We start from the raw sequence: 26,590 nt of genomic DNA, 5'->3' as shown, positions 1-26,590 counted from the left end.
TAGCTTAGGCATTGCTAGTTTTATTTCCACAACACCATGAAATTCATACAAAGACTGCAAAACCCACTTATGCTCCTGCTAAAAATCTAGCAAGTGCAGTTATGTGGATGCAGTAAATACAATGCAATTATTGTAAACAGGACTGTTATATTAACTGCTCACGTTCATGAAATTTTATGTTCCTTTTGGCATTATGCTAATAAATGGAGGTTAAGTAGGAGAATATCAATGTTCTACTAAAATATTTCGTTGTCTACAGCACATTATGTTCCCTCTGAAAAACCTGGAGCTGTGGGATTTGTCTGTCTTACACCTCTTGTGGTGAACTCAAGACTGAGTGGGGGGTTTGAAGACTAGAATTCTGATCTATTTTAGGCCTCTTGTATTCACATTTTACCTCAGTCATGCTCACAGTCAGTAAGCATAGAAAGCAGCAGCATACCAAATTCAAAGTGAGGGCTGTGGTTTTTTTATCCAATTGATTTTATATTGCTCATAACATTCTGACTACCCAAACTAAGGTTTATTTTGTGGGTTTTGTAGTTGTCAGATTTCTCTGAACACCGCAGGACTTATCTAGGCAGCTTATGAAAAATGCTAATATTGATATTTATTTGTTATGATGTTTAACACTTGAAGGAAGGGGTCCTGATTCACCAAGGCCTTTAACCTGAGTCTAACCTAAAAAAATCAGAGTGACTGTTGGAATGTTTAATTTCTTTGCTGAGCTGGGACTGAAACTTTGCCCATTGTTAACATCCTCACTTCTTGCTGATTCCAGTGAGAGCCTCATGCTTGTCTCCTAGGGCAGATGGTTGATAATGCCTAAATTCCAGTCCACAGAGAAAATCTGGAGTGAATGTGATGACTCTGTCAATCTACAATGTAATCACCTTGCAAGCTCTCTTCACCCTGTATTAGCATTTCTTGATATCAAAGGATAATACTGTTGGTTTATGAACGTGGGAGAATTTACGTAACTTGTTTATTGTACCATAGATGAAATTATAATGTCAGTGCTACTGTTATTGTTCATAATTGAGACATTTTCCAAACTAACATCTCCAATTTCAAAGAAAAAAATGGAGAAAATGAACAGAAGTAGTATAATTGTGACGTGTCTGCAGTTTTCCTTTGACTATTTATTCTGCAATAGCAAACTGATATTGTCTAATACAAATCAGACACATACTTGTAGAGGTTAATACTTGGTATTTTATATTTTGGAGTTCTGCTTACTCTGCTGTAGAGAAGTTTTACTGTTAAAATACGGCATTTTTACCAAGTAATTTGAAGTTTGTGACATAATTGTGGAAGGAAGAACCTTGAAGATGTCTTTATTAGGTATCTCATCAGAGACACAGCTAGTAATATTTTGCCATGACATCTGGAGGGTGTTCTGGGAAGAACAAAGAATCCTCTCTTTCTAAAGGATGCTGTTTAGTTGCTAAGCTGGACAGAGTGTCAGGTGCAGCAGCAGTAGGCGATGCTTCTGCTGACTGCCATCAAGGAAAAGCTGCATGTCCTGCTCGCCTGCCATCTCTCCTGTGCTGTGCTATTCTGTCTGTTCCACCCTTAGTGCCTCTTCTTTTGTCTCCCTCTGTGCATCTTCCTTCCACCTACTGGCCTTCTTGCTCAGTTTTTCCTGGGCATTCCTTCCTCTTCTTCTCAACCCTCTGTGCTACTGCTCTGTGGGATTTAAACTGCGTCCATACAAACATTCATGTTTTCTCTTTTATGTCCATCCACTAGATAGTATAATTAGGTGTATCAGGTCCCCATGAACCTCCTGTCACCTTTTCTTTTCTGGCTGTTTTTCTTTTAAAAGCTGTGTCATTTTCTATTGCTTCTATAGTAAATTAGTATTAAGTTTGTCAGTGTACTTTTCAAAGGAAGTGGTGTGTTTGTTTGTGGTTTTGTTTGGGATATTTTTAAATATGCATTTACTTTATTTTACTCCTCACCTGGAAAACTTGTCTTACAGTTCAATTTTCTTGATAAAGAATGCTTGATCCCCACTTCTGGGGAGTTACCCATGTCTAGTTAACTGCACTGTCTTAGGAGAATGGCTCTGGTATTATTTCACAGATGATAACATAGTAGGAATTTTACACAGTGAACAATTTGATTGTGAAAATTCAAAATTAATATTTTTATGTGAAACTTTAAAATTATCATGGAGAGTTGACAGGGAACCTGCAGGAGGAAGGCACGTAATGTGCAACTGAGATTTAATCTGCAGAGTTGATGGCTTTTGTTCCTGCTGAAGGTTCCACATTTTTTCATTCTCTGCTTTTATTCTTGTGTATTAGAGCTTTTCCCGATGTATGGATAGCAGTGGCCAGATCTTTATGGAGGGGAAAGTTGATAAACCCAATTATATTACTATTTAGGTTCAGCAAGAACTCAGATAGGACCTGCAGATGTTGCCACTAAGTCAGCTACCACTGGCACTTCTGTTTTTCCTCTGACTTTACTTATGTTCTTCCCTTCATTATCGAATACTTTGCTATAGGGAAGAGGGTAAGCTGAACTCTGAACATGTTTTGAGTGTCAGTACCTAAAATCTTCTGTTTCTCCCAGAAAACGCATTTGATTCCTCTTCCACTTTCCAAGAAACATTTCCCTTCATAGTTCCGTGCAGAAAGAAAAACAGGAAGATAATTATAAGAGATTTTCGATCTGTCTCTTGAAAATTAGAGATATGATGGCCTTGTAATCATATTACTCTGGCATCTGGAGACTCCAAAGCTTTTCTTCTCACTTGCTGGTGACATTGGTTTGGGGTTCATAAACTAACTCATAAAGCAGCTAACCTCCTGCACAAGGCAGGAGCAGAATGACTGCCAGTGATTCTCTCTTATTTTGCTACATTACTTCAGCCAATAAAAAAAAAAAAAAAGAATTTATATGCATTCTGAGAAAATTTTTGTTCTGTTAGGTGGCAGAAGTATGAAATAGGCAGATTTTCTCAGACTTTGCCCAAAATGTGTTCTGCCATGTCTTTTGATGCAGTTTCAATACCACATATTATTGAGTGCTGATCATCCTAACAGTGACATTTTCCTGGAATGTCACTTCCAGGTCTGTGGCCAGCACCTTTGACTGCACAAGCAAACCTTGCTGACAGTAAAAAGGACTGACCCTTGATAGCTGAGAAATCTTAATTAGTCAAGTAGACTGAAAGAGAGCTTTTCAACATGGTATTTAGAAAAAAATCACGTCAAGATTTTCAGTTGTAGTGATAGCTATAGTTGGCATTTGGCAATTTTTCATTGAAATGATGTTCTGGTGGATAAAGTTACACAAAAACCCCTTTTATTTTGGTAAAAATATATTAAATTTAGAATTTTTTAACTGGCCTGAAGGGTTTCTTTTTGACAAGATAATTTAAAAAACAGCACAATATTGATCTGCTTTAATATCTTCTGCCTTGTTTTGTGGGTCAGGTTCACTCATATATTTCCTGTGCATGGTGGTCCTGAGGGACTGGAGTGCAACTGGAGGAATTTATTCAGTGGGATATGCAATATGCTTAATAACTGGTCCAGAGAAAGAAATCAAGAACTAGAATTGCAATGGATACAAAACAGGGAAATAGGTTTCAATACTGGAATGGATGAGATCTGCAAAGGCTTTTTCCAAGGATTACACTTTGTCAAAACATTTTACTTGAATTAAAAATGTCTAAACAAAATGTTTTGACACTGCACAACTTAGATGCCTCTTTGTGGAAAAACATCTCATTTCAGGAGGAAATTAAACTTCCTGGCTTCTCGGATGGCAGAAGTTCCAGCTTTTTCTCAAGTCCATTCATCACTCCTCTGAATATATTCATGAATTAGTGTGATGTTTCAGACGGGAGGATTTCTTGGGCTGCTCCTGGAAAGGCAAGCATTCTCCTAGAGGAGTTTTTAATATTTTAATATTGAATTGGTTCTGAAAGGGTTCAAGAGCACCCATGTTTTGGGAAGGAGGAAGAAAGAGGAGGTATCAAGGTGATCAATTAAACATTCCTGCTTGCTTTCCTCCCCGTTTGAGTGGTCCTGTGCAGCGTAGGTAAATCAGTACACAAGGAGTGCTCTAACTCAGAAGCATTTTACTAGTGAGCTGCTGTAACAAAGGAAGGCTATATTAAAGTATGCACTGGGGATTTTGGTTATTATAAATTACATTCTTTGAAATCTCATTTAGAACCAGGAACTAAAATGATGTTGGAAGGCTCAAAGGATTAATTCTTCCTGAACAATAGACTGTCACTGATCACTCTGTAAAGTAATTATACTAAATTTAATTATAATACAAGTGCATTGTATGATAGTCATAGTGTGCCCAAAAGAGGGTTTGAAAAGGTGCCTCACAAGCATATGGACTAGCTCTGGGATCACAGTGGCAAATTACAGATGTTGTAATTGAGTACAACTTAATATCAGGCTTTCTTAATTAAAGGTTTGGGGTTGTGTGGGGTGGGTTCTGGCTGGCACACTTTGCTTTACAACATCATCAGCATAATGGAACATATGAACCCTTCCCATTTTATAGATTCTGCCAAAAGCTCTTATGACTTCAGTGTCATTAATACACTTAAATCAATTCCAATATCACTGTTGTGTTGAAACCAGAAGAAATCAAATTGTTACAGTAGTGGAAGAACACCTGTTGCTCATTCTGATATTTCAGCTGTAGGAACTGAGCATACATATCAATATATCTTACGCTGATGATATTTCACAATAACCCTCTCATGAAATCGTAAGCTCCTACTTCCCCATTTCAATCTTCTCTCCTCACTTTCATATCCATTTTCATGTTGGATTTGGACTAGTTATGAGATCTCATTGCCCCTTGAAATATAAAATTAGGGACTTTTCCAGTTTCCAGTTCCACCCTGGTGGCAGGCTGGAGCCTAAGGTGCTCCCTAAACTGAGGGAGACACCTGGAACACAGTCTTAACAGAACTGGTCCAGATTTGGTGATAAGATGCTTAGCCAGAATCTTGGCCATGAAGAAAGTCCTATATAAGCAAATGAAATGAATGCCAGTGCTTGGGGAGCAGCTGGAATGGCATGGTGCGCAGTAAGCCTGAGAAATTTCCTGCTCATGTTATGTTAGGGCAAGTATCCTGGGAGAAAGTTAACAAGATTTGGAGCATGGGTATCAGGAATTATGACACAGGAATGGTGTCAGTGAGAGGTAGATGCCTTTGGTTTATGTTGCAACGTATAACGTGTTTGTTAAAAAGCAACAAAAAGGGTTAGGACTACAGGTCAGCACAAACAAAACAGGTGCAGATCTGTTGAAGTTCCTGAATGTATTCACAGCAGGCTTCAATTTAGTTTTGCATTTCAGTGGAAAAAGTTGGAAAATCTGTGAAGAGCAAGAAAGCCAGTATAGTATGTCTACTTCTTTTCCTTTTTACCTTATTTCTTTCATATGAAACTGCTTTCTTACATAGGAAATATTTTCAAAATATGAGTCTGGTGTTAGTCTTTTTACATCTACTTGGCTTAGTGTGATAGCCTGGAACACATTAATAGCGAGTCTGCAGCAGTAATTTACACCATCATTGAAATGTTTATCAGATCCTAAGCTGTGTCTGCCAGAGATGGGAAGAGTGTCAGTTTATTTTATTGAAGAATATTGAATGTGAAATCTTGCGTGAGCAGTAGTGTCAGCACTTTGTCCAGCATCCACGAGGTGACCTTTAACGTGCCTGTGAAGAAATCTGTGTTGATATGGTGGGCTGTTAGGGGGATAGGGGTGATATGCTGGTGTCTGTCATTGTTTGATGTGATTGCTGGTCTCTTAGTCTTGTAAGATTCCTTAACCAAAAGGTTCTGACATATTGCTAGGCAGCCTATTATACAATTAAGCCTTGGTTCTCTTTGATTTTCCATGTGCACATACAGCCTCTGTAATGTTGCCAGGCTAACACAAGTCCTGATGAAAGTCATTAACACGAGATTTACTCACATTAACGGCCAACTCCTGCTTTTGAGAGATCTGATATTCTTTCTCCTAACTGATGCGGTACCAATTCAAGACCAGGAGATTTGGCACAAGGAGATAGAAGGATCCCAAAAGGACAAATAACTAGGTTAAAAAACCTATGAAAACTCGTTAGGAGTATTGAGAAAAATACTTTCAGTCCTGTAAGTTTTTTTAAATTGTAGCTCACTATAGTGACTGCGACATTTAGTACTGAAAGGCAATTTAAACTCAGCCAGATTCTTATGAGGGATAACTGCACAGGCTTTTTTATGCATACATATATATATATCTGTCTACATATATCATGTATATCATATATATGTTTAATGACAGCTGTGTGTTTCCTAAAGGAGAGATGAAGAAATGCCATTTTTATGACAGCCCTAGGTGAATGTGGGAAGGGGTATATTTTTTCAGGAGTACATTTTAGCTAATTCATTTATGATCTTAGAGTTAGCCTATGTTACTCAGCAGGGTGAAGGAAAAGCCACCCACTGGGGGAGCTGTCTCTAATCTGCCTTTTGAAGGAGCTCCCAAAGAGTTGCATCTTGTCACTCTTGGGATGCAGGGCCTGTGACCTGGGTACCCATCTTTCTAGCCTTCAGGCTTTTCAATATGTTTTGGATGAGAAACAGTCAAATCTTTTTCCCTTCCTGGAATTCTAAAAATGACTGTGTACTCATGCTAGTACCAGCCTGACAGCCCTCAGTGTAGGAGGCCTTCTTCTGCTTCTGAGCAATGAACAGATGTAGTTTTGTATGGTCTGAGCTGCCAGTTCTGGAAGGGCCTCAGCTATTGGAGTTTCTTCCCAATCCTGGACTGTGTCAAGTTTATAGGTCCATCAGAGCCCAGATTCTCAGCTGTCACCTTGGCAGTGCTAATAAGCAGCATTTTAGTAGCACCTCCTGGGCTGATGTGATGATCATATTTGTCACCCATTCATTTATCCCTCCCTGCAGCTGCTGCAGTTTGAAGTCTGCAGTGAAGCTCGTTGTCAGTCTCTAATGCAGGCCCTGAGTGTTCAGTAATGGCCAAGTTTTCACTCAAGTATCACAAGCTGCTAAGTTGATGGGCAGCCAGCAGGTGTAAGGCCTTTCAGCCATCAGGGCTTGTCCTAAGCCTGCTCCAAAGCAGCTGGGAATATTTTGTCATGGAGATGTGGATAAACTCACATAATTATTAACACACTGTTAATTCAGTTTCCTTTAATTAATTGGATTTGTGAGCAAAGTCTGTAGCCTTTAGACATTCTGGGATTTATAAGGCAATTCTGTGAGTTACAAAAAAATCCACGTTGCCTGGACCACTTGTAGGGGCCTGATGTACTTTAGAAGAAAGTAGAAGAAAGAAATACTGGAAATTCAGCAGTTGCTGCAAATTCACCTTTACTTTATTAAAAGTTGCAGGCAGTAATTACCAACAAATTATTTTACTGTAGACCTAGTGAGAGGAGGGGGATTACTGCAGGCTCATAACTTCCTACTTTGCCACCTTCTGCTTATGCAAGGGAAGGGATTTAGGATGAGTTCCCAACAAATACAGTGGAGCATGTTAGCATTTTTTTAGACTAAACGAAAGTGCTTTTTTTTCCCCCCAAGAAACATTAAATGATTCTACATTATACTGTGCATGTGATAAGTAAGAATTTACTTTCTATTTCCTAAGTATATATTATCTAAATATATACAATTTCTATTGGTGACATTTGCCTTTTACTTTCCTTGTTCAGCTGTTTCTGCATTTTAATGCTGTAATGTAGTGTTGAAGATTTCTAAGGCAACTCTTCTAAGATAATTTTAAAATACAGGCTTAATAATGCACTCAAAAGTTGGCTTTCCTAAGTCAGTTTTCCAGTTTTGCATGGGCTGTTTTTTTGGCCAGTCTCTATAATTTGGATTGAGTTGGGGTTTTTTTTGCAATTTTTATTTCTTTTCCCCTTTCAGAAAATATATGGAAGAACTAGAAAAGATATAAGAGGGAGAAAGGTGACTAGAGATATCAGATTGCTTCTATATGAAGAGACATACAGGCCACAATTTTTCAGCTCAGTAAGCAGACAAAAGGAGGGAGTGTGTCTAGGTGCTTAGGAAATATAGAGATTAAAAGACGAAATGGGAGAAATTATTCATTTTGTCTTGTAATGGAAACCTAGATGATACTTAATAAAATGAACTGGTAGGCAGCTTTCAACCTGTAAGAGGAAGTACATTTTCAGAGACTGCCCGCTTATATTTTGAAATTCATTGCCACACAATGTGTGGAAGAGAGGAGTTTAAATGGACTCGGAAGACCTTAGGAAAATGAATGTCTGATGGGTCCACTGAGGAAATGGTCTTTATATTGCGTTAAGGAGATATTTCTCACACTTTGAATTTCATGAGAGGGAATACTGATTTTTTTCTTTAAATGTATAAATGGCTGGATAACAATCACCATAGCAACAGAAAGAATATCAGGTTAAGGCAGTAAGAAAGAGATTTAATGAATGTAACGTGTGTGGTTTTTTCCTTCTCAGATACGTTTGTGGTAATTCTTTGCCATATTTCTGCATCCATATTACTCTGAGGGTATTGCCCATTTTAGCCCTAATTCTAGGTACAAATGCTCTGCTGTTCATAGTTGAAAATCTACCTGCCCTGCAGTGACCAAGAGCCATTTAGAGTGTAGAAATAAATCTTGTTATGTTTTAAGGTAGTGTGATCTTCAAATGAGGTCTTCACTGGGTCATTCCCAGAGAGCTGCTGCCGTTCCCTCAGCAGAGGTTCTTCTGCTCTGTGGCCCTCCATGGGCCCAAAGTGTTTCTCTCCCTCCACTGAGAAGTTTGGACTACACATAAATCATGTCTTGTTTTCTAATTTGATCAGCTTTGACCTTTCTAGAAGCTTTTCTCAAGACTTGGAAAACAGCAATGCATCAGGTGCAATATTAAATAAACTCTGTAGTAATTACATAAACCTACTAAATTATTGAATCCTCCTAAACAAATGATGTAGGGCACTCTAATAAAGCTTCCTGGAGATCTGTGTTTATTTTTAAAGCTGCAGCAAGGATTCTGAAAGTAGAGCCTTTAAGCATTACACACAGTACAAGCTGTATTTTTTACCTGCTTTTATTTCTTACCTTTGACTACTTTGCTGCAATTACCACATCCTTTCTAGTGATGGAGTTTTGCTGGTACGTGGCAGTTTGTGGAGCTGGGAGAAAGTATTTATAACTCTGATCTTTCTTATGCACCCTGTGTGCACTGTCTGTCACTGCAAAATTTCTCAGAAGTTCTCATTGTCTAGTATTTTTTTAAAAGCTAAAAATTCTCCTGAATGTTGATATGAAGCAGGGCAATAGGCTGGAAGCAAAAGATTTGTAAATAGTAACATGGAAAAGTACTTTCCATGCTTACTGCAGTTTCTCTATGAAGACTATGCAAAGATTAGCTAAGTATATTGTTATGTTCCTTGTGAATACTTATGTACAACTGGTACATAGTTTATATAAACTGTAATATCTGTGGATCTGGTGTTTGTATATTCTCTGCTAATTGGCTTTGTGAGCAAGCTGATTTTAATTCCGCTACAAAACCTGTTCTATGTATGTAACAAAGCCCAAGGGATAAATATATTTTTGAAAGCTGTCTCAATATAGCTTGCTGTTAATTAAAACCATTAAATGCCTATCATTACAGAGAAGAAAATTCATGTTTTCCTTAATACTATCTACAGTTCTTCCGTTTCTTGGAGAGGCAATAATACATTACCAAATACTAAGTTATGTTTTTGGTTTTTTTATTTACTCGGTGACTTTTGTTGTAGAGGAAAAAAATATCTGGAAATTGTTGAAGCCATTTTGTGTCACTTTCTGTGAGAAGCGAGGATAAAGATGAAGTCATATTGTAAACATCAAAATAAGAGAAAGTTCAGTAAAAAATGGAACTTTTAAATTTATTACAAGAATTTTCAGTGTTCTGTAGATGTGGATTTAGATTCCACTGCCAATAACCAGAGCTGGTCAAAATTCACTTAAAATCTTTAGCATGAAAGCTTTGGCACTTAGAGTTTTTGCTGATGTCAGGAGAGAGTATTAACTTGTCTTAACAGAAATTCTGATAAAATATTATAGGAGTTTTTTTAATTTTAATTTTTAAGTATCAACATTTCGTCTAAGACTTTGACCTCTTTGTGTTTGAGTTTCCAGTTTGGTTTATAAATTACATTTATGAATCCACATCTTTTGAATGCAAAGTGGCTATCTTTTTCTCTAGAACATTCACCTTGTTATAGCAAGGCCACAAAAATATCATGACGTAATTAGATAATGCCAATACTTATTTTTTAAATAAGTTTCTACAAAAAAAATTACTCTTAATATTGTGGAGCTTTTTGTAAGTGTCTGGAGTTTAAGAGAAGAGCAGTTTTCAATACAGGATTGAGAACTAGCATGATAGATGATACCAGGGTGTGGACTGAACTCTGCTTTTATTCTGAGATGACTCAATGCCTGTAGCCAGAATCAGAAAGAGAGTTCACACTGGCCAGGCTTCAGAAGGTGAAAATCACAGCTGGTGAAATCATGCAGTGGTCTGTACCTCAGGGGCCAGGCTAGGAAAAGTTCTGTTGTTAGAACTGCAGAAATACAGATGGGTTTCTTGACTGTGATACATCAAAAGCATTCAGCTCAGATAATATCCAAGAATCCCAGTAAGGAATTGCCAAAAAAAAAAAAAAAATAAAAGAGCAGTTTTGACATAGCCCGTTGTAGCGTGCCAGTTAATTCCTGTGTGCAGAGCTCTTGTGTAGAAGGACTGGAAAAAATAGGTCCTGACAGCTGTCCAGCTGCACAAGCCTCTCTTGCTCTCCCTCCCCAGTAAAATTCTTGGAACAGCACAACAGGGAGTTATTTGGTTACTGCACTCCATAGAGCAGGACAGGAACCTATAGGAAATCAACATGAATTTGTATTTGTTGTTAGATTCAACTTCTCAATGATGAGGGTTTTTTGTTTACAAACAGTCTGCTGAGGTCACTATTGCATAAATAACAGGGATAGTTCTGCTCTCAAAAGCTAGTAATTTTCTACCAAAAACCATTTGGAAGCTTTGAAAACAATCTGTTCTCTGTGTGAAACGGATTTGTTTCCATTTTACCTACACATAATGAGTAAAGGAAATTGGTTCATTTTGTCCACAAGCAGCTATTCCTGAGCTACCTGATTTTCAGTGATTTCCCATAGCATTCGGAGTATCCTTGGAGTCCAGGACATGTTGGATTTCACTGGGCAATGGCTTTGTCTTTTAAACTGCAGGAAAGGGAAGAGGGGCTTGTTTGCCTTTCAGATAGGTAGCCCAGTGGCAATGTGTTTTTAGCCAGTAATTTGTGACAGCTGTTGAGGACTTTATACCTGGATTGGTCTAGCTTTTATGATTACTTATCAGTTTTAATTTTATGCTTAGAGACTTGGTTATTCATATCAAAGGGTAATTTACAATGTCCCTGGGAAGTGCCTGATTCAGCAGTATCTTGGGTACTCACAGTTAATTTATTTGACCCTTAAAAGAGTTGTGGTGTTGCACACACATCTTTTGCTATAGCAATACTGCCATCTGATTCATCAAGAGTGTTTCTACACTATGGCACATTGTTTGTATCTTAAAGCCTTGAAAAGTGGCAAAACTGCAGGAGAACAGGGGTGGAAGTTTTTTGCCTGCTTTTCAAGAGAGAAGCCTGTGAGAGCCTAGTAGAAAATACCTCCAATTTATTTTCAACACCCTTCTTCACCATATTTTGATTTTATGTCAGGAAAATGAAATACAAAAATTTTGGTATAGAGTAATTCTTCCCTGCCCTTCATAAAGAAGCCATCAGAGGATAAGATTCTTGTTCATATTGTTTTCATCACTCTCATGATTGCTTCATTGAATACTACATCTTTCTCAGTGCCTGTATTGCTGCACTAATAACATCAGCATGTTGCAGTCACTGCTCCTTCAAAGACTAGTATTAATTGAAGCAATTTATTCTAGCAGAGCTGAAGATGGCCTATTTATACTTTTATATAATGAATTACAGAATACATTTGTCTTGTCATGTCCTTTCAGCTCCTTTTTCTGCCAAGTGTGGATTTGCTGCCCCAGACAAATGTTGCCCAAGCTCAGCACAATGGAACACAGGTGTTTCTCTGTGTTGTGTAAGAGGTCAGAGATGTTCACCAGTTATCACAATATGGAAAGGGGAACAACCCTGAATTGTTATCAATGCTGCTTCATTACCTGCTAGCAAAATAATGTCTCATTCTGCCACATAATGGACCAGTGTCTTATTTCAGCAAAAAAGATAATTCTCATAATTGATGCAACATAATATTAAACGTGATGGATATGCAAAATAAAGTATATGGTGCCAATCTATTCCCAAGGGGTATAAGAAGTCTGGCACTGTATTAATAAAACCTACAGGGTTAGAAAGAAAACCATTGCTTCAATTCTGCATGAAACTCCTCATGATTATGTAGAAAGCAATACATGAGAATACCTTGGCTTCCTTAAGATTATAAGGCATAATGTGTCTAACCTTCATTTATGTTATAGAGCTCTCTTATGTGCAAAGTAGTTGGCTTTTAATGGTATGGTCATTACATTTAATTGGATTGATCTTTGGCTAATGAAAAACATAAGGGAAAACATTTCGTCTCACATCAAAATATTTGATATTCTCTGCAATGAAGGACCATAAAAATAGTGGAGCAAGATACTGATGAGTTATGATGGGTAGGGTCGAAATTGTTAGTTGCAGTGAATGGCACAATTTCAAGAGCAGGACCTGAATAAATACACAGGCTTCTAGAGAATAAGAATATTAATGCTGAAATACCTCTACCAGTGTGTCTGCTTGTAGTCCTCTGTCCTAAACTATCCCCACAGTTTTGGGTTAACTAATGAAGTTTTTCCCCTGTAGATTTTCCTTATTTATTGTGTAGGAATTATTGTATATGACATGGAGAGAGAGATTCCATGTCCATATCCTATCTAGTTACTCTCTAGATAATAGCAGTTAAGTACTGTCATTAATCTTGCATGGCAAAAATATGTTTCTGATACTAATTTACAGTTTATTTCATTGCAATGGAATATTTGGCATTTTGCATTGGTTTTGAGCTGTTTGAATTAATTTGAAATTTTTATTCCAATTTGTGTAAATTCTTTTCTTGTTCCTATGCAGCTTCTTGCCAAAGTACATTTGGTTGGCACAATTGGAGATTCGTTTTCTTAAATTCTAAATCAGTTTCACGGGACTGTCTAGGTGGTGGTGACTCTGTTAGTGCTGCTTTTCTGTGAGCCCGTCCCCTCACATTTTTCAAGGGCGTTGTGCTGCTTCAAGGGCAGACTTCATGTGGCATCTCAGTCCTAGACATCTGCCATTTGTCTCGCTGGCTGCTCAGGTGAGCAGTGGTGTATATCTGTTTCCTTAGATATGTCAGTTCAGGTCAATTGCTCTTTCCTACTCAAATCCCTCCTTCAGCGTTCTTGAACTTTCTCTATTTTCTATTATAGGTCTATGCTCAATTAACTTTGTATAAGTGTGGCTCTCGGGACTCAGTGGTGTTACGTAGGCTTGTGAAGTTAACAGTTGTAGGCTGGAACCTCAAATTGCTCCTGTGCACTTTTGACAGAATTTCTCCCTGGCAGAGTTCTAGGAATGGCTTTGTTTCAGCAGTAGGGAATGCTTTTTTCTTTTGGAGATGAGGTTTTCAAGTATTCTGGAATGATGACATTCTTTGAAAAGACTATACCAGTACCTTTTAACTTTGTGGATAATATGCCCCTATACCAGCCTTAAAGATGGCAATCAATCCACTCACCAGGGAAATGGCAATCTGGGAGGATCACAGGTTAAACCTTGCACTCTAGGACTTTGATGAAATTGTTCCACGTGGGACAAAACCATCCTAATCACCTTTGTCTGGGATCCAGCATTATATGAAACAATTGTTTGGATCTGGTATCTCTGGTGAATTCAAGAACCACCAGAGAGTTCTTTGATTTCCTTTATCTATGTACTTCCTGATATCCTGGATATGCCAAGCCTTTCCTGTGAAAAATTGTTTTGCTTAGAAATACTTAAAAAATCCCTGCCCTTTTATCTATTTCTCCTTTAACAGTCTGCACTGAGAATGAATAAATGTTTCTAGGAAACAATTTGTATTTCCTGTGAAAGGGTCTCTGTAGATTACAAGAAGTTTGCAGCAGTAGTTCTGTTGCCTTATATCTAGTTTTCTTTCTAATTTTCCCATTTCTTAGTTACCATTATCTTAAATATTCACAGTTGCATCTTTCATCCTTTGTATTAACTGAATCCTCCATCACAGCAGCAGTTGTCCTGTTCTCCCTTGATATTCTTCCAGCATGCCTAACTCTTGTTCAGACAGATGCTAACCACAGTGTTGACAGTACTTCTTCTCAGCTGTGTTCTGGATGCTCTGTTTAGCCCATATCATGAGATGAGGAGTCCAGGACCACACTGGAACTTGTGCAGCAGTACTGTTTTACAGGCTTATCATCATCGGCATCTCATCTGTAGATTTGTAAATGGTTTTTTTGTAAATTTAAGGTGCTATATTGATGATAATTAAATTTCTCCAGAGAATCATAGGAAAATGAGCATGAGGCAGTAAGACTTAAAAATTACCAAGTTGTTCCAGAAAAGCTTGACTGCTTTTTCAATAGTACTGCAGAATTAAAAGGTAGCTGAAATGAAGAGGACAATATGCTTCTATCTCAATTTTAGCATTATTTTATACAAGATCTTATAAACCCTTACCTACAGCAATTTATTTCCTGAAAAAGGACAGTGAGATGCATTATCATCATCACCTGTAGATTTTGTAAGGCGTTTTGGCAAAAGTCTTGGCCACATGCCTAGGACAAGCAAAAAAGGTTTAAAGAGTAAGCTTTCTTTAGAGATTTGAGACACAATAGATACTATACACACCTGCACTGATCTTTGAAGTCTGTTGAAATCAACCATGTTGATTTATGTCGAGGAAAGGTCTGTCCATTTGTTTTGGCAGTAGCAAGGGCTGAGGAACATCTGGAAATATTTCAGAGCAAGCATCTAAATTCAAATTCAAAAGATACCATGGCTACAGGTATTTATTTGCCTGTGTTGCTGCAGACACTCCTCTGTCACTCCAAACTGCCATCACAGGAGAAGAGTGTTCAATCTGAGATATTTTAGCTTTCAGGGGTGTCATTATAAAACTGAAAATTATTCATACATTCTCCTCCTCCATCCTCGAGGTCATCTGGATAAAAGGAGGTGTACCTTAAGTCTTTCCTCTCCTGCATTTCAGCTTTCAAGATTTAGTGACTGTGGGATAATTTGCATCAGTTGTGATAGTTGCTGAATATTCACAGAATGTCTTGTTCTTTTCTAGTTCCCTGTTTATCAGTTTAATGCAACAAAACAGAAATAAAACTATACAGATCTCTTCCATCACATTTTATTTGTTGATTTGATTTGTGAGGCTTTAGGATAAAACTGAAGTCATAGAAATAAATCATGTAAGACATTTAGCCATAGGCATTTTCAGTGAAATAAGTTCTTTCCAAGAAGATTTTGACTTGTTACATGAAAATTAGCTTCTGGCAGGAGGAATCCATATTTCACAGATCTTGGACTGTGTTTAATTTCTACAGGGCATGCCTTCAGCTAACAACACTGCTTCCAAATATGTGAGCATAGTATTGGTGTTTAAGAGTACAGCTGAAAAAAAAAAGAAGAAAACAGTTTCTACTTGATACTATTTATGTCTCTTCTGAACAAAATGACACTGTGGATTCTGTTTGAAGGCAAGAGGGGTGTCTGACTGCTGCTGCCACTGCTCAGGAGCATATTTAGTTTGAATAAATCAACGGTTACTTAAGTTTGTCTTTTCTATTGAACCTGTTCTATTGAATTGCACTGTATTTCTCTTCAGAAAATGCAGTAAAATTAATTTTTAAATGATACATTTAATTGAAAAATAAAATATTTAGATGTAATGTTCCAGGGAGAGATACCCTGAAAACATGCATCTGGTACATCTGGTAGATATGAGATACTTGTTCATCAGGAGCCTGGGAACTCAAGAGTGTTTAATTGTTTTAGAGATCATGTAGAAGTAGGGCATGAGCAGAGAAAATGGGACTTAAGATAGAAGCTGAAGAAAATGCAAGTTGAGACAGTTTGACACCATAGAACCTGTGTCAAAAATTTATGACTGTAGGTGAGTTAAACACTGTAAAAAAAAAGGTTGGTCTTTAATAAACACAGGGTATTTGAAAACAGAGATCTGAGCAGAGAGGGAAATCTGGGATAGTGCAGCCACAGGTAATCCTGAGGACTGTCAGGCAGTATAAACTTACCGAGGAGAAATGTAATGTCAGAGTGAACTAAGTGAAATGATATGATAAATACTACAGATAATAGAGCATTTGTATTGCACACATCTGTGAACATACATTCAGGCAAGGTGCTTGTTTATGTCTGACCTCTGAATCGCACTAATTCTGATTCTACATTTTAAAAAAGCCACACACCTGTCAATCTCTCTCTATCAATTCTGGATTTGGTGAAGCTGCTGTTAAACATTTTGTAAATGCTGAAAGATTCCTGCCTGGCAGTGCTTCAGACTCTCTGTACTTTCTGTTCCAGTTGGCGACATGGGACTCTGAGAAAGGACTGAATGGCAGCCTCCAAGAGCGACGTCTGGGCAACGACTTACAAGGAGTGACACTCAAAGTGGTGACTGTCTTGGTATGATCCTTTCTGAGTTCAGGAAACAAAATGCTCAAAATAAAAAGGATCTGACTGAATATTTTCGGCACTTCCTGCAGTGTTTTCCCCTATCATTTTCAGTTCTGTATTTTTGGATGATCTGTTACATAAGCAAGAAAGATAGATGATGGTGCTTTATTATTTTATATGAAGCTGTGCACTGTCAGTGATACAAGAGCATTTGTTTGTTTGCTTATGCTGTTTTTCTGCATTGTAATTCCAACCAGGCATAGAACCAGCACAGGGCCTGAGTGCACAGGGGTGCATTCCAGATACCATCCTCCAGCTTGGATTGGCAGTTTTAAGCATTTCATGGATTTTAAGATCAGATGGGCCAATTATGATGATCTAATCTTGGCTCTTGTACACTGCAGGCTGTAAAATTTAATCAAGTGTTTCCTGCATCAAGCTCATAAATTCCCATTGAGATAAACTATATCTTTTAGAAAGGTGTCATCTTTCCAAAAAAATCATTATGCTTTTGGGCCTGTCTATTAAACTCTGGAGTGGTAAAGATGTCCTGTCAGCCAAATGCTACATTAGGGGCAAATTAGGGATTGCATGCCTTCCTGGCTAAGATATTGAAGTCTGCAGATTGCAGAGTATTATGTCTTTTTTTTTGTTTTCAATTTTCTATTTCTGAATCATGGTACAAATAGGCAGTACCTAAGAGTACATATGTACATGAAGGCACTCCCTCCAGCCCCCAGTTTTCTTTCCTCAATTTCTGCTGTAGCTGGTGTGAGAGGTGAGCAGATCCCTTCTGTGACAGTACCAAGCTACAAAAGCAGCCAACTGCAGTGCCAGTGCCACCAACACCCCTGGGATTTCCCTGCGGGAGAGCAGAGAACATACCACAAAATGCTAAATTTCCTTGGCCCCAAAATAGACTTCTTAAATTAAAACATCCCAGAAACTAGCACCCATGAAAGTTATTCTTTGAAAATTCAAAATTTTAAGTGTTCATAAAATTGCGGTGGGTTTAGCTCGTGTTTTAGTATGTGTCCTGGATAAAAGATGAGGCCTTGTGTATGTAAAAGATGGCTTTCTAAATCAGGGGTTGAATTTCTTCTGGAGCCTCTGCTTGTTCTCCAGAAATACCAAGGCTATGGATAGGACTCAAGTGTTGAGGCAGTGGTGTCTGGGTGGGGAGCTTCACAGAATGCTATATGACCTACAATTTTTGCCTCAGAAGGTTACAGGTGCCTCAAAATCTGTTTCAAGTTGTCCAGAATTAACTCAGAAAGCACCATTTTGCTCAGAGAAGCAAACTAAAAATCTTGTTTCAAGTGTCAGTTAAGATATTGTTTTGTTCTCAGGAAGAACCTTTTGTAATGGTGGCAGAGAACATCCTTGGGCAACCGAAACGATACAAAGGATTTTCCATTGATGTCCTGGATGCACTGGCCAAGAATCTGGGCTTCAAGTATGAGATATATCAAGCTCCTGATGGCAAGTATGGACACCAGCTCCAAAACAGCTCCTGGAATGGCATGATTGGAGAACTCATTAACAAGGTACACAGGGAAGACGCTGTGTTTAAGAAAGTTACAGGAGAATGAATTAGGATGAAGGCACCAGTGCAGAATGCTTCTGAGCTATGAGTGATTTGAATGTGTTATAAACTGAAATTTAAGACTCTGTATACAGGATAGGAACTAGAGAGTCTCCTGTTTTATTTGCTCCCAGCTGCTCTCAACATACATTACATTGGTGTAAATCGATGTGTTTACATTACTATAAAAACAAAGGTCATGTTCGTGTGTGTGAGGGAATGACTATGGAAAATAGAGAAAAAATAAGGTATTCTCCTTAAAATATTAACTACTAGTATTTTATTTTTTGTTATTTTGTCTTTGAAAGTTGTTTGTAGAGGGGACTTTATTTCTGTCATTCTGTGACAATGTGTTTAATAAAGACCAGTGAGTAATGACAATGAGTTTGACTCTGAAACAGGCAAAGTAGCCCAGTAATAGGAAATCAGAATTTAAACTGGTCTCAAGATTATTCATTTATTTAAAACTGAATTTTAAAACTAAAATTTCTTAATTATAGTATTGCAAATCCAGGAGTAAGTTAATTGAACTCCATTTAAGTAAATGGGTAGAGTTTGTAGGTTAGAATCTCCCAGAGAATGAAATGAGTGTATTTTGTTCATGTTCTTGCAACCTGAAATGGGACAAGCATTAATTAAGAAGAAGAATCAAAGGAATTAATATTCCATGTTGCTGCTTTTTGTAGAAAAGGTTGCTCTTCTGCAGTGGAGATTATTACTGAAAGTGAAAGCTTTCTCATTATCTTTTAAATAGGTGGCTCAGTATCTGTAAGGAGATGTTTAGGAAGAAATACAAGCAATTAAGGCAATAGCAAACATGTGTGGGATAATGGGATGTTCTTGGTTGGTGCTAGGGAACATAAAGAATTTTCAACTTACTTTGCATTGAAATACACTGTTTGAATTTGTTTGATTTAAAAATAAGGTAAGAACTCCTGTTAAATTTCTTTGGAAATTGCTTTCTTTGAAGGAATGAAATATCTATTATGGTATTTTTTAAATGGTATTTTTTAAATGGTATTTCTGCTACCATTTGTTCCACAGACTCAAAAGGGTTTCAAAGCAAACCTCCCTTGTCTAATATTTGCTTTATGTTCCCAACTCAATTAGAGATAGGAAACTGAATGTATATTCTGGTTTTGGTTTGTTTTTGTTTTTTTTTTTTTGAAGAGAACTCTTTTATTGAGACAGAAAATATTAAAATATTAAAAATCTAATTGAAGCTCTTCAAAAGCTTTGGGAATCTTATTTATTAACTCCTATCTTACCCTTCATCAAGTGTGCATACTCTTTAAGGATTATCTACATGCAAAAGCTACCTGTTTTAAATATTGAAGTAAAAGCAGTTTCAGGAACATAGTTGCCTTTGTGCATTCTTCCTGTTACGAGCTTTTTCCATCACTTTATTAATCTGAAAAAACAAACAAAATCTTCTCCCTAGTTTTTCATGAAATGTCTTCATGAATATGGAAAGTTGGCAATTCTGCAGGGAGAAAACAAACATTAGCTCTTCCCACCCTACTATCAAATACACAAGCTAAATAAATGGTGTTTCTTTATTGCTTACAGTGCACTGGGTTAATATGGTTCGGAGTTTTAGGCCTCCTTTGGAAAACGAGTGAGGGATAAAGATTAAGTAAACTACCCTTCTTCCAGAGAGAAGTCAGGGTCACACTTTCTGCTCAAGAGTACCTTGACAGGTTATGTTTCATTACCCTTCTGTAGACCAGTGCAATTAACTAATGTTCAAATGGTGAAAATGATTCTGGTTTTATTTTTTAAAGACTTTATTTAAATGCATCTAAATGCTTTAAGTTATAGAAGGAAAGGCACGGAGTCATTTGGTTCTTAAAAAGCTTTTCCCTAAAGCTCACGCTGGCCAAACTCCTGGTGGCAGGGAGCGATGTGATGTGCTGTGTTTGTCTTGCAGAGAGCAGACCTGGCCATCTCAGCCATCACTATAACACCCGAGCGGGAGAGCGTGGTGGACTTCAGCAAGCGCTACATGGACTATTCTGTGGGGATCTTAATCAAGAAGCCCGAGGAGAAAATCAACATCTTCTCTCTCTTCGCTCCTTTCGACTTCGCGGTGTGGGCGTGCATCGCCGCAGCCATCCCGATCGTCGGGGTGCTGATCTTCGTGCTGAACCGGATCCAGGCCGTGAGGGCGCAGAGCGCGGCGCAGCCCAGCCCGTCCGTGTCCTCCACCCTGCACAGCGCCATATGGGTGGTGTACGGCGCCTTCGTCCAGCAAGGTACCGGCCCTTGGCACGGCTGAGCTCTGCCGGGAGCGGCCAGGACAGGGCACTCCTTCCCAGAGCGGCCTAAAGATGGGAGAGAAGGCCGGGATGGGGAAGTATTGTGTTCTATTAGCTCAGCTGAGCAAAAGTGGGAAAGGTAGGCAAGTTTGGGGCTTTATGTCTTTTTACGGCTTTTCTGTCTCTCAGTAAGTCCAGGAAAAGCACTACCAGGCTTTTCCTCTTTGGGAAAATGGTTACACTAGAAATAAACTACAGAGCTGCTTGGTGCAGAATCGCAACACTTCTCCAGCTCTGAAACTAGCACCTTTTTAATTGTTTAATATATAACTAGAAATAGAAATTTATAGGTTTTTGAAGTCATGTGAGATAGTTCATCTCTTGGTTGTTTGAACTGAGTATGTAACTAACTTTACAATCAGGAATCTCAAGAGAGGCATGGGACTAATCCTACTGAATTCAATAGGACTGCTGCCATGAACAAAGTTATTTTTGTAACTAATTGTTTACAAAATCTACCCACACAGTTTTTGTGCCATTTCTATAATGTTAGTTGTATTCTTGGAAGGCAAGTTTTATTGAATGCTGTAATTGAATGCTGTACCCATGGAATGGGTAAAGATGTTAACTTTTTTCTACATTTTTTTTTCATTGTGACTGCAAGCTTCTAAAGCTTCAGCTGGAAAATCCATCCTGTTGCTATGAAACTTGGTCCCTCATCTCATTAAGGTGGCAGCCTTGATGGGTTTAAGTGCAGTAAAATATAATCTGCACAAACATATGCTGAAGTAAGTAGAACCAGCTCTATGGTAAGGGTTAGCCTCCAACGATGCTCAAGTATAACTGTGCTTGAAGACTGCTGGAAAGAAATCTTCACATGATTTGAAATCTTGTAAAGGGTAACAAGTAATGACACTAATGCTTCAGTCTTTGCAGATTTAAATACTTCAAGGATAGCACACAAACCATTTGGCAATTCTGTGGGGCTTTTTTTTCCAGTTCTGAAAGGGCAATTGAAAACAGAATATTGCTATATTCTGAACACTGTAATGATTTAATTCCTGCATATTAGTTGTGCTTCACCATTCAACTTCACTTAGAACATTTTTCATGTTCTTTAGATTTAATCCTCAATAATTCTCAAAGGAATATTTTGAAAGATGATTTCCTAGAACACTGTCTAGGTCAAGAGGTTGACTGGAGAAAATACTTGCGAATTATCAGCCTTAACAGAAGCAGTGCTTTTCCCACAGTGAAAGGGCAGACTGGAGGGGAAGCAGAGAGGAACTCCAACAGAGTTTAACATACCAGGGCACACAGAGGATGATTGTAAATGGAAGCTGCTGAGAGACCTTCCATTTCTCTGTTTATTTGTAGGGGGTGAGTCCACTGTCAATTCTGTGGCGATGCGCATTGTAATGGGAAGCTGGTGGCTCTTCACCCTTATTGTGTGTTCTTCCTACACAGCGAATTTAGCCGCATTTCTCACAGTATCAAGGATGGATAATCCCATAAGGTAAGAGCCTCTTCTTAACATGAAGCTGGAAACCTGGATTTCACAGGAAGGTATTATCCATTTGAGTACTCATTCTTGCAAGAAAGAGATAACTCTAATAAAATACTCTGATTATTTGCAGTGGCTGTTTTTCTCTCCTCTCCCTCTCTTCAGTTTCACTCCAACAGCCCTCAAGCAGTTCTGATGGAGGTGACAATGGCACATTAATTCTGTATTTTTCCAGGAGAGAGGTCTTTCATGTCCTGCTGGTTGTTTGGTTGCAATTTGTGTGTGTGTGTGTGTGTGTGTATAACTTGGGTTTTTTTCTGCAAATTTAAAGGTTAAAGGTTTTCTTTTTTTCTTTTTCTCACAAAATGTGGGCAAAATGTCCACCTTCATGCTGGTGTGGAGTACTGGGAGGGCTACAGAAATTTCACACTCAGTGCTGACAAGGTTAGAGACTGGTATCTCATGTTTGATGTGGTAGTGATGGAGTGGAGCAGTAGCAGTGCAGCACAGGCTCTTCTAGAAAGTGCCAAGCTAAGGATTTCAGATGTTACAGGGTGACACAGTTAAGCTGTTGCTCTCATTTGGGATTGCATTGGGAAGACTGGCACTGAATGTTTGTGTTCACTTCCTGAAACAGAAGAATTGTCACTGAGGTGAGGCTGGCCCTTGAAAAAAACCTGCTTTTGCCTTCTCAGTGGTTTCTGCATAGAAGGATATAAGTCCATTTCTTCTAAATATGAGTTCAACAGAATTTCCATTTTTTAGCTTGCCAATGTGTACTTGCAGATAATGTAATGCTTTATGATGATATATCATCATCATCATCACCATCATCATCATCATCATCATCATCATCATCATCATCATCATCATCATCAAACCAGGCCAGAATGATAACAGGCTTTGGTTTTAAATTCACTTTCTGTTAGTCTGGCCATAGTAAATGGGTCTACACAGTAACAGAGATAAGTACTCTAATATCAGAAAATAACATGAGAAACTATGTAGAATAAAACTATCTATGTGTGCTGCCTGGATGTACTGGGAATAAGGTTAAGCTCAGTGAATAAATTGCTCTTGAAAAGCTAGAAACAAATAGCTATCCAGAAAGCTTGACTAATGATATTAAAAAATTCTGAAGGTTCTATTTCTTTCACTGCTGAAGAAATTTTCTGTTTGATCTAATCAGCACTTTCCAAAACTCAGCCAAGTTCAGAGGAGGACAAAAGTTGGAGTGTAATTATGTGAGGAATCTCCAAAGAAAGAGGTTTAAGAGCAGAACTGTGGATTTTTAGAGGCCTTCGAGTCTGAACTGTTACAACATTTACAAGGGATTTTAAATCCCCTTCTTATTAAAATGAAAGGACATTGCTAAGAATCCTGAGGAGGATAGAAGTTTTTTGGGTAAAGGAACTGCTCAGGATTGTTTTGCAAGTATAGAACTGAGGCACCCTTCTACTGTTAGAGATGGCAACTGGAGAATAGTAATTAGATGCCTTTCTATACCTAATGGTATCTGCCTCTTCCCAGGTTCCTTTATCACATCCCCTTATACAAAATGAGGATGTGGAAGTAAGAAAACATCAGCTGATCAATTCAGGTGCCAGAATGTAAATGACAAAAGAAGTTTTAAATTACAAAAAGTTTCACTGTCTGTGTTCCACCTACTTGGCTGTAAGGGCAGGGATCTCTAGTGGGTGTTGTCAGCTACAACGTGGGCTGTTTAAATTGCCTGAGATGTCAAAAGTGGTCCTGGATGCTGTGATGCTGTGGCTTTGCTCCCAAATCATTCCTGAGGTGCCTTGGAGAGAGAAGGTGGGGTAAAGAAATAGTTTCTCTGTAAACTTTTGTTGAACCTTCATCCATCTCTGAGCTATGATTTTCATGCCCCCACTCTTTAGGCGAAACAGCTTATAAAATGATTTGTCAGATTTAGAACTAGTATTTTTTTTCTGAGAAAGTAAATTACTGCCTTTCAGGAATTAATCGTGGCCTTGTGCCTCAGCTCCCCGTTCTAACTGGCTTCACATCGAATGATGTGCAGGGGCTGGTTTTGCCTAACTGCCACTCAGCTTGCCTGCATTCTGTATTTCATGAACCCAGAAAGGAATACTTACGTGAAATCCATTTTTCCCATCCAAAGAGCCACAATGAGCTAGAGCTGAGTATTTGCTCACCAGCTGAGAACTGCCAAATCCATCTGTGTACACTTCCATTGTTAAGAGAAAACAACCCCCATCTTTTCAGTAAATCTGCTGTTATCTCTCCCTCCATAGAGAAGTCCTCTGGTGTTCAGTGCTGCTGCCTCCAAATTGCCAGCAGGAGAGAAATAAGTATAATGGTGCTGCAGTAGCTGCAACATAGTTAAGATTTTCATTACAAGACTGATTTTCTTCCCAAGCCCTCTCCAAAATGCTTAATAGAAGTTGTTTCAGTATCAAATTTGGCACGTGTGGTCTGTGACTAGTGAAATAGAAGTATGTTTGATTGAATAACTAGGTGTCAATCATCCCAGTGATCACTGCCTCCACAATTTCCCTGCAAAACAAGTGTGTCATAGAAATCATAAACAATATTTATTAGAAGGGGCTTGGTGGGACATTCACTGAAGCGAAGTTGCACTGTTGGAAGGCAGATATTAAGAATTATCGTGTCAGATAAAAGCCTGCTGATAAGGGAATGCTTTATTTTTTGGTTTTTAAAACTGGCATTGGCAAGTCTCACAAGGCTGTTCCACCCTGCTGTGAGTTTCAGAGGCTTCCTGTGGCTCACGGAAAGGTGAAATACCCAGAGTAGGAGGAATGGCAGAAAGCAGCTTTGATCTGCCACCTATATTTGTTTCCTGGCAGATACTTTGTAAATCTTGAACAGGATTTTTTTGTCCAGGTGCCTAGATCCCAAGTAAGAAATGTTCTTAACTTGGAAAGAAAAATTATTCTCCTTGAATTTTCCTGAAACATCAAGGGCTTCATCTCAAGCGTGCTAACAAGAGCAGGCACTGGCTTTCTGGTCTGGCATGACAGCATGAGCTTCCTCGCTCCTCATGTGTCCTGCATGCCCATCATTCACCCTGCTGTCACATGGTGGTGGAATGGGTCAAAACGTGGAGTTTGATTCCCACATGAAGACCTCTATCCCTTCAGGAGTTCAAAGATGACAGGAAATATGGTGTACCTTCCTCGGCTGTCATTGTTTCAGCTGTTAGTGGTTGGTGCTTCTTGCTCCCTGTTGATCTTTTAATGCTGCTTCTTAATCTCTTTGTCCTGATTATCTTCTGAACTTCACATCTTCTCTGTGCCCCACCTCCCCACCGGGGAACAAAGGCAATATCGTGATTATCTCGGGATTTCTGTGTTTGTGGAGATCCACAAGCAGGGCAGTGACAGATCGAGCAGATTTCCTGGCCCCTTATAGGCAGAGGAGAGAGACATTATCCAGTTCAGTTTGCAAAAGGGAAGGCAACTACTGGTGGCAACTACTTTGGAACTCAGGTTAGGAAGCTGTGATCCATGTTCTAACTTTGTAAATGATCAATTCTCAATTTATTTTTTTTTTAATAAGAAATCTAGGTAATGTTTAGAGCCTGTGCTAATCCTCAACAAACTTGTTTAAACCCAAGTGATTTGAATTTATTATTCTAATATTTGCCTTCAGTACTTTGTATAGCTCAGGAGTCTTCTAATGGGTCAGTCTGCTAAGTAAGGCAGAATTATTACATGTGAGTTTGTTCTTTCTTTTGTCTTACTACGTTTTCAAACAGCTCTTGATCTGCTGTCTGACCTTCCGTTTGTAATTATGAGTTTAATTAGCACTGACTTACATTCCAGCTTCATTTCTTGTTAACAAGCAGACTACATGCAGTTCAATAGCTGCACAGATATTCTGAGACTCAGGTTTAGGAGAGCTTGTCTGACAAGAGGTTGAGAATCATGCAAGAAAAATAGGACATAAAAAAGGTATTCTATTTGCAAATTCAAAAGAGTTTAAATTTAAGATTTATCAAATTGATCCTTAACATTTGCACATGCTATGGATGCCTGTATTATATGTGTTCATGGACTGCATACAAATGCATAATATATCTGCTTTAAGATCCCAGCTGTTGTTTCATGATTTTGGTTTTCCTTATTTGTATTTTAATCCCCCAATTTCTTGTGTTTTGGTGACAGCTGAAGATTTAGAGCAGCTCAGTTGGGGTGATAGGCCGTTACTTGGAAGACTTGGGTGTAAATTCTTTTCAAACAAGCTTTGTTTGATCTTGGCAAGCTTAGCCTCCTCTCTGTCTTGGTTCTCTTTCTTTATAACACAGTAATAATATTTTCTTATATTGTCAGTTTAGCTGTTTTAAAGATGATGGCCATAAATGACCATATTATAGCAGCACTGCAGGTATCAGAAAAAGATTTTCTGGGTTGCATACAAGACAGAAGCAATCTCAAATATTTTAAAATAAAATGAGAAAAGTACTTGGAAGATG

General features: G+C 38.3%; 1 protein-coding gene across 8 annotated transcripts in view; it reads left to right on the top strand.

The window, feature by feature from the left end:
• GRID1 (glutamate ionotropic receptor delta type subunit 1) overlaps positions 1–26,590 on the top strand; it is a 545,782-nt gene that overhangs the window by 478,798 nt on the left and 40,394 nt on the right. For all 8 annotated transcript variants that reach the window (XM_058841710.1, XM_058841711.1, XM_058841712.1 and 5 more), the window contains 4 exons: positions 16,674–16,775; positions 18,116–18,313; positions 20,282–20,606; positions 21,987–22,125. In XM_058841710.1, the coding sequence (XP_058697693.1) occupies positions 16,674–16,775; positions 18,116–18,313; positions 20,282–20,606; positions 21,987–22,125 (764 nt within the window). The remainder of the gene's footprint in view (positions 1–16,673; positions 16,776–18,115; positions 18,314–20,281; positions 20,607–21,986; positions 22,126–26,590) is intronic.

This window comes from Poecile atricapillus, chromosome 6, assembly GCF_030490865.1.
Source record: "Poecile atricapillus isolate bPoeAtr1 chromosome 6, bPoeAtr1.hap1, whole genome shotgun sequence".
In the NCBI taxonomy this organism is placed as follows: domain Eukaryota; kingdom Metazoa; phylum Chordata; class Aves; order Passeriformes; family Paridae; genus Poecile; species Poecile atricapillus.
The sequence above is the reverse complement of the archived record's forward strand: the minus strand, read 5'-3'. Positions and strand labels throughout refer to the sequence as shown.